Raw genomic sequence first — 14,828 nt, forward strand, 5'->3', positions numbered from 1 at the left:
ATTAGAGGACTGTGTAGACATGTTATTAGGGGACTGTGTAGAAATGTTATTAGAGGGCTGTGTAGACATTTTATTAGGGGACTGTGTAGACATGTTATTAGGGGACTGTGTAGAAATGTTATGAGAGGACTGTGTAGACATGTTATCAAGGTACTGTGTAGACAGGTCATCAGGAAACTGTATAGACATGCTATTATAGTACTGTGTAGACCTATCAAAACTGTACTACTTATGGTTTTCAAATTTGATTGGATTGTTAAATTTCATGTTAGTTTCAATATAGTGATCACAAATAAATTTCTTTTGTATATAGCCGTATGTATCTTCACTAATTCTCTGTCATCTTTCCAACTTTTCATATTTCAATTTTGAACTTTTCATCTTTTCATATTTCAATTTTGAAATTGTAAATTTAGAATTTCCGTTAAAATAAAAATAAATGTTCTGTTTTGTCGTTATCTGTATATTTTTGATGTTGTAAGATATATGATGTTATAGATAAAATATAATCTACACTGTGAAATACGTTGTAATCTATGTAAGGACGGTCTACATTTTTACGCGGAAGCATTCAAATGTAGCTTTAGAAGTGAAGAGGTAATTATAATCTGAGGCCCAAGGCGGGATACTTGTAGCTTTTAGCAAAATTGAATAGTTCTTTTCGAGCAAAAAGGTGCGAGAAAAAAATATTTTCACCTGTAACTGAGCGAGATCGGGTTATCTCAGTTTGGGGCTAAGATTCTGTAACATCCCATTTGTTACAGAATCTTAACCCTCGATCGAGATAACCCGATCTCGCTCAGTTACAGGTAAACTGTATTATACTCGTGGAATGGCCGAAGACAAGATTCATTGTTATTTAAAAAAAAAGATAATTTCGTTTACGTCTACAAGGTATAAAGTATGGTTATTTAATAGACATAAATGTTATCGCTATGGTTTCATGGTGGAATAATCTCGCCGAAATATTCCACACGAGAGTCAAACGTGACTACCGTATTGTTTGTTTACGTTTTGATCACGTTCGTAATACTACTGATTTCGGTTCATTTTTTTATGACCGTAAACGATAGACGAGGTTTTTATAGTGAAGAGACAGCGAAAATGTATATACACTGTTCAAGTGTTCACTACAGTGAAGTTGTGACCTCCGAGCGATATAAACCCTTTTCCAGCGTACATGTTTTACCTGCATGCAACAGCTATTACAATGTACACTAGTTGAACCCTGCTGGTTAAGGGTCACTAAGCAGGAAACCTACAAACCCTAGGATTTCAATACAACCTTATACGGCAAGAATTAAGGTCACCACGTACCGTGTTTATTACAAAGGAACAGTATGAGTACCAGGAAATATTAATTTCACTCTTCCGAAAAGGCCAACTTTTCCCCGATACTTGTAACAATTATATGTACATGTAACTCGTACTTAAAACGCAATAATTCTGAGCAATTAAACGTATTACTTTTGAGTGAATGAGTTGGTTTGATATTAATAAACGTCCTATTAACAGCTAAGGGTTCTTCAGGATGTGTTCGTGAACGAACTGTAGATAACGAGAGATTGTCCTCAATAAGAAACATTTTCGTCTATAAAAATGTTTTTTAAATGATTTTATCGAACTAGTTTTACATCACATATTTATTTTTACTTGTTTTAGGTTCCAATGGCGATTTAGACTACCCTCTGCCTTATACCCCATGCAATGCATTGCCTCGGGCTTTAACATGGAATAGTACTGTACCGTCAGGCTTCCTCTGCAGGGGAGTGTATCACAACCTAATATGCCGCCCTACTATAGACCTAAATGAAGACAAATATCGGACGTGTCTTAGAGATAGACCTATTATTTTGATTGGTGATTCTACAACCAGACAGTGGTTCTCCCGTCTTGCAACCTACTTAGAAATGAATTACAGTGAAGGTTTTGTAAATAAAGCCTCGTGGCAAAAGTTCGCCCATGCGCATGCCACTACATTTGGATTAGACATGGAATGGCAACCGCACGAGCTTCCCTTCCACGGAACACCGGGGTCAGACAGGAAAACCGTTAAATCTGTTGCCTATAGGCTAGACAGAATCCCGGGTAACAGTACTGCCATTGTAATCATTCACTGGTACGCCCACATCGCCAGGTGCTGTGATCACTTAGCTCTACGAGAGCACGTGCGCCATGCCAAGGCAGCCATTGTTAGGCTTCTGACGAGGTCCCCGGATGTTCAAATTTTCATTAAAGGTCCTCACCTTGTCACATTTGTCAATGCTAACAAGCCATATGCCTATATTAGAATGTTCGTGGAACAGGTTTTACTGGAAGAGTTGAAAGATTTAATACACAAAATTATCTACCTTGATCAGTGGGACATGTCAGTGGCAACCGAAAACGTCAATATTCATCCCGATCCAATACTGGACGACATATCACTGAACAATCTTATTAATTTTGCATGTAAAGAACATTAGGGCCAGTTTTTTGGATAGGATTCCATGGTTACCATTGAAATGTGTCCGGTAGGTGGTTTCGGGAGCCTTGCATTTCTAAGCGTGCAAGATGCTTAACATTTACAGAAGAAAAAAAATAGTTGTATATGTTGTACTGGTATTCGATCAAAGTAAGTTGTTTTGGGATTGACTATTTTTGTTTAAATATTTATATAAATATTGTGATGAATGTTAATGTTTTCATTTTTGCTATAATAAAGATAAAGAAACCATACATGGTATCATCAGCCCTGGATTGTTTTTTGCAAATAAAATTAATGAAACTACTTTTCTTTTATGCGTATATCATACACACACTATGTTGTTTTCGTAGATAATGTGAAATAAAAACCAAATGATATTCACAGGAATATATTTTTGGAAACGCTTTGCTATAAAAGATCCTTTAGTTAAGTGACAGGTGGCTGTTAACAAATGATCCAGCACTGACACAAGACGATTGGTTGGCACATTTAGATCTGTATAATTGTATTTCCGTGGACAACTTTTTCTGAGTGATTTCAGATTATATCTGATTAGTGACAGGGGATTACTACGTTCACCATTGTTAATATCATTTATTCAGATTATTTGATCTAATTTTAAGGAAATTATTGCAATCTCAACGTATTAATGTAGGATTTAGGGACAAATACTGAATTCATTAATATGTATGTAAAGAAATTATTTGGGGGAAATAACATATAACTTCGATTAAATTAAATATAAGCAATTAATTAGAATGAATGAGAATGAAATAATGAATGATTGGTTAAAAAGCAAGAAGAAGTGAAGAGTAACGTGAACGAGGATAGAGAGGCCTCCTGTATGAGACTTACCCCAACTGATCAACGTACGTATCGATAGTTACTACTGTTGGGTTAATGGGTTGGGATAATCACGTGTGATTACCGAAGCCAGATAATTAATATATGTATATTGCATGTTTGTGTTTAATAAGCTCGTATGGAGTGCAAAACGTCGACGTCACATCACAGACAGACGACGGGTGTTTGTTGTCAAGATATCACCGCGATTGAAATACAATTTGATTATATTTTCGCAACCAGACGATCGATCCCTGATTATAACTTTATGAAAAGTATATCTCACCTGAGTATGTGCCAACGTACATTGGTTTGAGTAACTGGTCGGTCTCTCTTACTAGGTACCCGTGGATATTGCAATACCGATATATATTAATATGAAACTTGGAGAATTGTGAGCCCACCGTTGGCTTCGGTTGTCGCACTTGGTTATCCCAACGCATGTAATAATAATAATAGTAATATACAACATTTATATAGCGACCTATCTAATGTGTTAAATAACTCTAAAGCGCTTTACAACATATGGATAATAGTAATAGTAATAATTGTGAAACAAAAGCAAAGGCTTACAAACACTTTCATACACACACACACAACATGTAATTTAACAAATTGAAGCGGTTGATTCTTTGTTAATTACCTTGTTCAATAAATGATCGTTAGTATAGACTTGCTTTAGTTATTTCTTTGTAATTAGGAAGTAAGAGTAGTTTTGATTGGCTAATGAAAAAAGGCAGTTCATTGGATGGCTAGGTATATATACTGCACAAAGCTTAAACGGTGGATATAAAATAGGACAGAACTGTATTACCACTATAAACTGTATAACGACCCGTAAAATAGGTCCTCTCGCTCATTCGGCGTCAAACCCCACAAGGTTAGCGCGGGTAAAGGAGGGAGGCCAATGGTGCTATATGAACCTATTAGTTAGGTAGGAATAACGGGATAAACGAATAATGAACTAATAATCAATATCTGTTTATCTAACACAGCGAACAGTGTAATAACAAAAATATCCAATTACTCTAAATAATAAACAAAGCAAGTTAATCTTACAAAAACTAATAAACATTTATTAAATTCAAAACACCTAAAAACATCTCACTTCCGGTTGATGTTAGAAAGCTGCAACGTATGTGTTCTGACCACGTGCGGGTAGTTTCGTTTACGAACGAGTCTGCCACCCCACAGCATTCTTATATCTTACCGCTCATATATATGTATACACGAGTACCTACAAATGGATACATATATATGTACCACCGTGGGGCGATGTACAATCTGAAGCGGTACGCCGTTTTTAGAATGTTCAATGCTTAAACGGTCGATATAAAATAGGATAGAACTGTATTACCACTATAAACTGTATATAACGACCCGTTAAATAGGTCCTCTCGCTCATTCGGCGTCAAACCCCACAAGGTTAGCGCGGGTAAAGGATGGAGGCCATTGGTGCTATATTGACATATTATGTAGATAGGAATAAAGGGATAAACGAATAATGAACTAATAATCAATATCTGTTTATCTAATTCAGCGAATAGTGTAATAACAAAAATATCCAATCACTCAAAATAATATACAAAGTAAAATATCTTACAAAGACTAATAAACATATTATTAATTCAAAACACCTAAAAACATCTCACTTCCGGTTGATGTAAGAAAGCTGCAACGTATGTGTTCTGACCACGTGCGGGTAGTTCCGTTTACGGACGAGTCTGCCACCCCACAGCAATCTTATGTCTAACCGCTCATATATATATATACAGGAGTACCTACAAATGGATACATATATATGTACCACCGTGGGGCGATGTACAATCTGAAGCGGTACGCCGTTTTTAGACTGCACAAAGCTTAAACGGTGGATATAAAATAGGATAGAACTGTATTACCACTATAAACTGTATATAACGACCGGTAAAATAGGTCCTCTCGCTCAAACGGCGTCAAACCCCACAAGGTTAGCGCGGGTAAAGGAGGGAGGCCATTGGTGCTATATTGGCCTATTAGTTAGATAGGAATAACGGGATAAACGAATAATGAACTAATAATCAATATCTGTTTATCTAACTCAGCGAATAGTGTAATAACAAAAATATCCAATCACTCAAAATAATATACAAAGTAAAATAATCTTACAAAGACTAATAAACATATTATAAATTCAAAACACCTAAAAACATCTCACTTCCGGTTGATGTAAGAAAGCTGCAACGTATGTGTTCTGACCACGTGCGGGTAGTTCCGTTTACGAACGAGTCTGCCACCCACAGCAATCTTATGTCTAACCGCTCATATATATGTATACAGGAGTAACTACAAATGGATATATATATATGTACAACAAACCAAATTCATATAATAGGCAGGCGCTGGTGTGGCTGGAGGCGGCACAGTACCTCACTTCCGGTCCTGACTTGGTGATGCTGTACGATGAGTGTTAGGTTAAGGCATTATTAGGCATAGGAGTCGTCTTACAAAAACTAGACTTATACAGTTAATATATATAGGATAGACGGCTCCTTCTCCAAACTGTCCCCCTCCTCTACTCTTTCACTCCATACTTTATCCCTTCTACTCATTTCCTTTCTGTTCTTCGTCTGCTGGATAACCGAAATACGCGGTAGTGAAGCGGACGTAAAACCTATCAATCAATCTATCAATCAGATGAAAAGGTCTCTCTTGCTTTGGCGGTCGAAGAAGAAGGAACATCTCTAAAAAGGTAATCAGTGACCAAGCTGTATAAGTTTGGGCCTAGCTGCATAAGCTAGGGTTCCACTGTATTCCTTTATAGTACATGGTCAAAATAAATTGTGTTACTGGATAGTGTGCATAGTCACAGGGTATCACAGTACAGGGCGACGTACTGTTGATACAGAGTGACAGGTACCAAGACACAGGGTTTACCAAGGCATAGGTGTCGTAGTGCCTAGGGCGCGTGACTTGGTGAAGAGGCAGTAGCGGTAAAGGGTGACGTGGTCAAGGTGTGTCGCGGTAAAGGGTGTACACAGTCACGGGTGTCACAGTAATGGGCTATTTACTGTTGATACAGGGTGACGGATACATTGTGACACAGTTGTTTTAGTTGGCTTTTTGACTATGTTAGTGTTAGAGGTATATCAATATTAATGTAAAATATCTACCGGGTGTAGATTAGGCAGTAGTGATTTGAGGCAGTAGTTTGTTGAATCATTAGGTAATAGTTATTCGAGTCGGATAGACGGACATTATTTTGTATATATTGTTGGCACTTATTTGTTACAACAATTACTGGGTCCAAGATAGAACTTGGTAACGAGCTGAAGGCACGCATCCGTTACAAAATAAAGGGTGGTGTTTACATGACGTCTTTGCTGAGACCCTAACATGCAGATACGAAGAGGTGAGTTTTGATATCCCTTTTGAATTTGGCCAGGGTATTTGATTTTCTAAGAGCAGATGGTACCTCCCAAAGCACCGGTTTCCATAGGTCACAGTACGAGATTTTGGGACACGCAACAATGATTCTGACTTCGACCGCAGTGATCGTGACGGCTGATACAGGGTAACAAGCTCCTGCAGGTACTGAGGAGCTGTTCCATTCAGTGCCTTGTAACTGTCCACCAAAATGTTGTACCATTGCACTTACATAGCACCATATTTCCGGCCAGTTCAATGATGAAGAACGCTTCTTTTTACAATATTCCATTCGTAGATGTGTTTTCGGACGGCAGAGCCAAACTAGTTAGGATTATTCGCTTCCCAACATCTGTTGCCCCTATATTTAGCAAGCTATTTGAAAAAAAATGTTTTTAAGTATATGTTCAATTACCTCTCAAGATATAACATTATTTCTAAGAATCAGTCAGGCTTTTTACCTAAGTATTCCACAGTGTATCAACTAATAATTATATACGATGAAATTGTAAAACATTTAGACAAAGGCAAAGAGGCCAGAATGATTTTCTGTGATATAAGCAAAGCCTTTGACAGAGTTTGGCATGACGGTCTAATTTATAAACTAAAATAATATGGTATATGTGATAATATATTAGAATGGGTCACATCATACCTTCATGATAGGCAACAGAGAGTGGTCATAGGTGGGTATAAGTCTAATTGGAAAACATTACAGGCAGGGGTACCTGAAGGTTCAGTCCTTGGTCCTTTTTTGTTTTTACTATATATTAGTGATATTGGTGATGAATTGGCCTCAAACGTCAAACTATTTGCTGATGATACCCCCTTATATGGTCTCATTGAGGGAGACAGGCAAGAATGTGCTAATACATTAAATGATGATATAAGGAAAATTTCAATTTGGGCTAAAAATGGGGAATTAACCTTAATCCAGATAAAACTGTAGCCCTGCTCTTCTCGAGGCGGATTGACTCTGAGACACTGCATCCATATAGAGAATCTAGTTTCATAACACTTAATAGAAGAAAACATTTGCATCAAAATATTACTTTTTATTAAATATATAATAAGAAATGCCCCTCTCAACCGTACATTAATAATAATACTGACAATTATCATCTGCGCCACTATACGATGTTTGATGTTCCTATACCAAGAACTCAGTTATATAATTTCTAACACTAAACACTATATGTACGTAAAAACACACACATAGAACACATAATACACTAACATTACAAACTACATATACATAAAGACACACGTAACACATAATATACTAACATTACAAACTACATGTACGTAAAGACACACCTAGAACACTAAATATACTAACACTACAAACTACATGTACGTAAAGACACACCTAGAACATATAATATACTAACATTACAAACTACATGTACGTAAAGACACACATAAAACACATAATATACTTACACTACAAACTGCATGTACGTAAAGACACACCTAGAACACATAATACACTAACACTACACACTGCACTTACTTAAAAGCACACACCTAGAACATATAATGTTCTAACACTTCAAACTACATGTACGTAAACACACATCCTATACTTATACTACACACTACACGTATTATAAAAAATACATCTAGAACACATAATATATTAACGCTACAAAGTACACGCACTTAAAAAACAAATCCAAAAAACATGATATACTAACACTACACCGTTAAATATGTACGTGTAATTAAAGAAACACATTTAGAACACATAATATACCAATAAACACACAACACGTAATAAAAAACACATCTAGAACACATAATATATCAACAAACACACTACACGTAACACAAAACACATCTAGAACACATAATATACCAATAAACACACTACACGTAATAAAAAACAAATATAGAACACATAATATATCAACAAATACACTACACGTACGTCAAGACACACCAATAACACATACTATACTAACATTACAAACTACATGTACACAAAGACACACATGGAACACATAATATACTAACACTACACACTGCACTTACTTAAAAGCACACACCTAGAACATATAATATACTAACACTACAAACTACATGTACATAAAGACACACCTAGAACACATCATATTCTAACACTACAAACTGCATGTGCTTAACAAAAAAAGAACATATAGTGTACTAACACTTCACACTACATGTACATAAAGACACACCTAAAATACATCCTATGATAAAACTACACACTACGTGTATTATAAAAATGTATCTAGAACACACAATATACTAATACTACACACTACACGAACAAAATGTACATCTGTATGGTACGTACCTCCTGTAAACACCGTCTGTTAGATTGACTGGTATAGGGCAGTAGTTAAGGCTGTCGGTACGTACCTCCTTTACACACCTTCTGTTAGATTGACTGGTATAGGGCAGTAGTTTAGGCTGTCGGTACGAGCCTCCTTTACATCTATTAGATTGACTGGTATAGGGCAGAAGTAAAGGATGTCGGTACGTACCTCCTCTACACACCTTCTGTTAGATTGACTGGTATAGGGCAGTAGTTTAGGCTGTCGGTACGAGCCTCCTTTACACACCGTCTGTTAGATTGACTGGGATAGGGCACTAGTTAAGGCTGTCGGTACGAGCCTACTTTGCACACAGTGTGTTAGATTGACTGGTATAGGGCAGTAGTTTAGGCTGTCGGTCCGAGCCTCCTTTACATCTATTAGATTGACTGGTATAGGGCAGAAGTAAAGGATGTCGGTACGTACCTCCTCTACACCCCTTCTGTTAGATTGACTGGTATAGGGCAGTAGTTAAGGTTGTCGGTACGAGCCTCATTTAAACACCGTCTGTTAGATTGACTGGTATAGGGGAGTAGTTTAGGCTGTCGGTACCAGCCTCCTTTACACACCGTCTGTTAGATTGACTGGTATAGGGCACTAGTTAAGGCTGTCGGTACGAGCCTACTTTACACACCGTCTGTTAGATTGACTGATATAGGGCAGTAGTGTACGCTGTCTGTACGAGCCTCATCTACACACCGTCTGTAAGATTGACTGATATAGGGCAGTAGTTTACGCTATCGGTACGAGCCTCCTTTACACACCGTCTGTTAGATTGACTGGTGTAGGGCACTAGTTAAGGCTGTCGGTACGAGCCTACTTTACACACCGTCTGTTAGATTGACTGGTATAGGGCACTAGTTAAGGCTGTCGGTACGAGCCTACTTTACATCTGTTAGATTGACTGGTATAGGGCTGTAGTTTAGGCTGTCGGTACGAGCCTACTTTACACACCGTCTCTTAGATTGACTGGTATAGGGCAGTCGCTTAGGCTGTCGATACGAGCCTCCTTTACATCTGGTAGATTGACTGGTATAGGGCAGTCGCTTAGGCTGTCGGTACGAGCCTTCTTTACACACCGCCTCTGTTAGATTGACTGATATAGGGCAGTAGTTTAGGCTGTCGGTACGAGCCTCCTTAACACACCGTCTGTTAGATTGACTGGGATAGGGCTGTAGTTTAGGCTGTGGGTACGAGCCTCCTTTACATCTGGTAGATTGACTGGTATAGGGCAGTGGTACGAGCCTCCTTTACATCTCTTAGATTGACTGGTATAGGGCAGAACATTAGGCTGTCGGTACGAGCTTCCTTTACAGCTGCAAGATTGACTGGTATAGGGCTGTATTTTAGGCTGTCGGTACGAGCCTTCTTTACACATCGCCTCTGTTAGATTGACTGATATAGGGCAGTAGTTTAGGCTGTCGCCTCCTTTACATCTGTTAGATTAACTGGTATATGGCAGAAGTAAAGGATGTCGGTACGAGCCTACTTTACACACCGTCTGTAAGATTGACTGATTAAAGGCAGTAGTTTAGGCTGTCGGTACGAGCCTACTTTACACACCGTCTGTTATATTGAATGGTATAGGGTAGTAGTTTAGGCTGTCGTACGAGCCTCCTTACACACCGTCTGTAAGACGCCGTCTGTTATATTGACTTGTATAGGGCAGTAGTTTAGGCTGTCGTACTTGCCTCCTTACACACCGTCTGTTATATAGACTGGTATAGGGCAGTAGTTTAGGCTGTCGGTACGAGCCTCCTTAACACACCGTCTGTTAGATTGACTGATATAGGGCAGTAGTTTAGGCTGTCGGTACGAGCCTCATTTACACATCGTCTGTAAGATTTACTGATATAGGGCAGTAGTTTAGGCTGTCGTACGAGCCTCCGTTACACACCGTCTGTTAGATTGACTGATATAAGGCAGTAGTTTAGGCTGTCAGTACGAGCCTCCTTTGCACACCGTCTGTCAGATTGACTGGTATAGGGCAGAAGTTTCGGTTGTTGGTACGAGCCTCCTTTACACATCGTCTGTAAGATTAACTGATATAGGGCAGTAGTTTAGGCTGTCTGTACGAGCCTCCTTTACACACCGTCTGTTAAATTGACTGATATAGGGCAGTAGTTAAGGCTGTCGGTACGAGCCTACTTTACACACCGTCTGTAAGATTGACTGATATAGGGCAGTAGTGTACGCTGTCTGTACGAGCCTCATCTACACACCGTCTGTAAGATTGACTGATATAGGGCAGAAGTTTAGGCTGTCGGTACGAGCCTCCTTTACACACCGTCTGTTAGATTGACTGGGATAGGGCTGTAGTTTAGGCTGTCGGTACGAGCCTCCTTTACACGCCGTCTGTTAGATTGACTGGTATAGGGCTGTAGTTTAGGCTGTCGGTACGAGGCTCCTTTACACGCCGTCTGCTAGATTGACTGATATAGGGCACTAGTTTACGCTATCGGTACGAGCCTCCTTTACACACCGTCTGTTAGATTGACTGGTATAGGGCAGTAGTTTAGGCTGTCGGTACGAGCCTCTTTTACACGCCGTCTGTTATATTGACTTGTATAGGGCAGTAGTTTAGGCTGACGTACGAGCCTCCTTTCACACCGTCTGTAAGATTGACTGATATAGGGCTGTAGTTTAGGCTGTCGGTACGAGGCTCCTTTACACACCGTCTGTTAGATTGACTGATATAGGGCAGTAGTTTACGCTATCGGTACGAGCCTCCTTTACACACTGTCTGTTAGATTGACTGGTATAGGGCAGTAGTTTAGGCTGTCGGTACGAGCCTCCTTTACACGCCGTCTGTTATATTGACTTGTATAGGGCAGTAGTTTAGGCTGACGTACGAGCCTCCTTACACACCGTCTGTAAGAATGACTGATATAGGGCAGTAGTTTAGGCTGTCGGTACGAGCCTACTTTACACACCGTCTGTTATATTGAATGGTATAGGGTAGTAGTTTAGGCTGTCGTACGAGCCTCCTTACACACCGTGTGTAAGACGCCGTCTATTATATTGACTTGTATAGGGCAGTAGTTTAGGCTGTCGTACTTGCCTCCTTACACACCGTCTGTTATATAGACTGGTATAGGGCAGTAGTTTGGGCTGTCGGTACGAGCCTTCTTAACACATCGTCTGTTACATTGACTGGTTTAGGGCAGTAGTCTAGGTTGTCGGTACCAGCCTCCTTTACACACCGTCTCTTAGATTGACTGATATAGGGCTGTAGTTTAGGCTGTCGGTACCAGCCTCCTTTACACACCGTCTGTTAGATTGACTGATATAGGGCTGTAGCTGAGGCTGTCGGTACGAGCCTCCTTTACACACCGTCTGTTAGATTGACTGATATAGGGCAGTAGTCTAGGTTGTCGGTACGAGCCTTCTTTACACATCGCCTGTTACATTGACTGACGTAGGGCAGTAGTTTAGGCTGTCGGTACCAGCCTCCTTTACACATCGCCTGTTACATTGACTGATGTAGGGCAGTAGTTTAGGCTGTCGGTATCAGCCTCCTTTACACAGTGTGTGTTAAACTTGATTTGCAAGTTGACCTTTCGTTTATGATAACACAGTATGATATAACCCTAACAATGTGATGATATCAATTTCAACATATCTTATTATAGAATTGAACATCAGGCATTGCCTATATACGTCCTCTCCTTATAGCTACATCCGGTGGTGAACACATTGTTTACATATATTAAAAACGTTGACATTATAGATGCACAAAGCAGAAGTAACTCATCCAAAGCAGGTTATATAATAGTGATATGTAAAGATCATTACCCTTATAATAAAAGACTAATAATAAACAAGTTTTGCAAAAAATGATATTTTTACCTTAGCTATAGCTACACTTTTTCCATATATATTATGAAAATATTCAAAACTTATACACTTGGTAGATTTGGCTTTATCTCCACAAAAGCTACAAGCATACAAAGTCCATATGTCACACATTGGCCATCCACTAACGAAGATCAAAAGCCAATTCCAGCAGATAGATATTTAGTTTACTAGTAGGGTCACACCAACTCTAGGACATATTATGACTGTTAGTACATTTTCAAAAGCATGAGTTACTTCGTGAAGCTAGTATGGTTATATCCAATCTGTGGTGCCTAGGGGAAAGTACATATTTATTTATACTATGTTATTTATGACCTGTATCATTACAATGAAAGAAAAAAAAGAAACAAAACATGTTTATTTCTGATAAGATATATATCATTCGTGTGTACTTCAGCTATATCATAGGAGCAGAACCAGGAGGGAAAACAGATGTTTAAATTCAATTAATTTAAGTTCAATTGAGCTAAAGGTATTTCATAATGATATCTGCCAAGAGGCAAAATAATACATGTACATAACATGACAAATTTTACCAATTTAATTTCAATTCCTAGAAGGACTTGTAGCACAATATTAGGGCCATGAAGCAGGATATTTATACTTCGGTGATTATGAACATCATGATTAAGATTCTGCTGTAGAATGTTATTATACCTATTACACTCAAGAAAATAGTTGGAAGCAGTTTCATAGCTTTGGTCGCATTTACAATGTGGAGATTCAACAAAATGGTCTTTATAAAGGTCGTAATTTAGGTTACTTACACCTTTTCTTAGGTGACAAAGCTTTATGTTTATATTGCGATTTCCAGAAAATTTGAAAATATCGGTTGTTTTAGTTTGAACATAATGATTTTGACCTAAAATAAGCTTATGAACTGTTTGGTAAATTTATTGTTATGAATATTAGGGGCAATTGTATTAAATTCATTAAACAGAAGGGAAAACAATTCATAAAAACATACAGTACAACATAATGGTGGGTCAAATATGCTATATGTTCTTAAAGGATATCTATTCAGATTATCATCATGATAGTAGGGTTCAAGTAATTAGGTGTTTCATTATTCATAATTGTATGTCCCTCTGCGTAGTCCTGTAATTAATCTTGCTGCCTCTAACTGAACAGATTCTTGAGTAAAATTGTCCCACATTACATCAGCATATTTCAATACATGTCTTATGTAAGATATATATAAGGTAGTGAGAGATTTTCTATCTACTTTTTTGTTTTAATAATCTTAAAATATGTATCCTCTTAAAAGCTTTCCATAAATGTTAGTAATATGAAAATTTCTTTTTGCATCATCACTCAAGGTTAGACCCAGATGTGTATGCGTTTTATTTTCTGTAATTGGTTCTTCATAAAAGGTAATAACTGGATGATTTTTATATAATTTTCTTGAAAATATTACGTACTCAGTTTTAGAAGGATTATTTTTTACATCCCATTTTTTAGCCCATAACTTAATATTGAACATATCATTTGAGAGATTCTGTGCCAAATCGATAGGATTATTTTCAGTGATACCATAAAGTGATGTGCCATCTGCAAATAATTTAACGTTACTACAAATACAATCTACAATATCATTGATATAACCTAAAAAGCAGTAATGGTCGGATGACCGAGCCTTGAGGCACGCCTGCATGTACAGGTCAAAATGTTGATACAAAACCGTCTGCTATCAGTCTTTGTTCCTTTGAAGTTAAAAAACATTTTAACCAGATTAGAAGGTTATCTATAATACCATATGTTTCTAATTTATGTGAAAGTCCATCATGCCAGACCCTATTAAAAGCCAATTAACAATTGTGAGGTATACGGAGAGTAATTGATTACCAGGTGAATCACTTGGAGTGAAACCAGATTGATGTTTTGTAATAATGTGATGCATAGTAAAATATGTATGA

The 14,828-nt window shown here is 38.1% G+C and overlaps 1 protein-coding gene across 2 annotated transcripts in view; it reads left to right on the forward strand.

The window, feature by feature from the left end:
• Positions 1-2,762, forward strand: part of LOC110463644 (NXPE family member 4-like) — a 53,678-nt gene extending 50,916 nt beyond the window's left edge. For both annotated transcript variants that reach the window (XM_021518429.1, XM_021518428.1), the window contains exon 6: positions 1,663-2,762. In XM_021518429.1, the coding sequence (XP_021374104.1) occupies positions 1,663-2,465 (803 nt within the window). In that variant the 3' untranslated portion in view covers positions 2,466-2,762. The remainder of the gene's footprint in view (positions 1-1,662) is intronic.
• The last annotated feature ends 12,066 nt before the right edge of the window (positions 2,763-14,828 follow it).

This window comes from Mizuhopecten yessoensis, unplaced genomic scaffold (genome assembly GCF_002113885.1).
Source record: "Mizuhopecten yessoensis strain PY_sf001 unplaced genomic scaffold, ASM211388v2 scaffold10919, whole genome shotgun sequence".
Taxonomy (NCBI): Eukaryota; Metazoa; Mollusca; class Bivalvia; order Pectinida; family Pectinidae; genus Mizuhopecten; species Mizuhopecten yessoensis.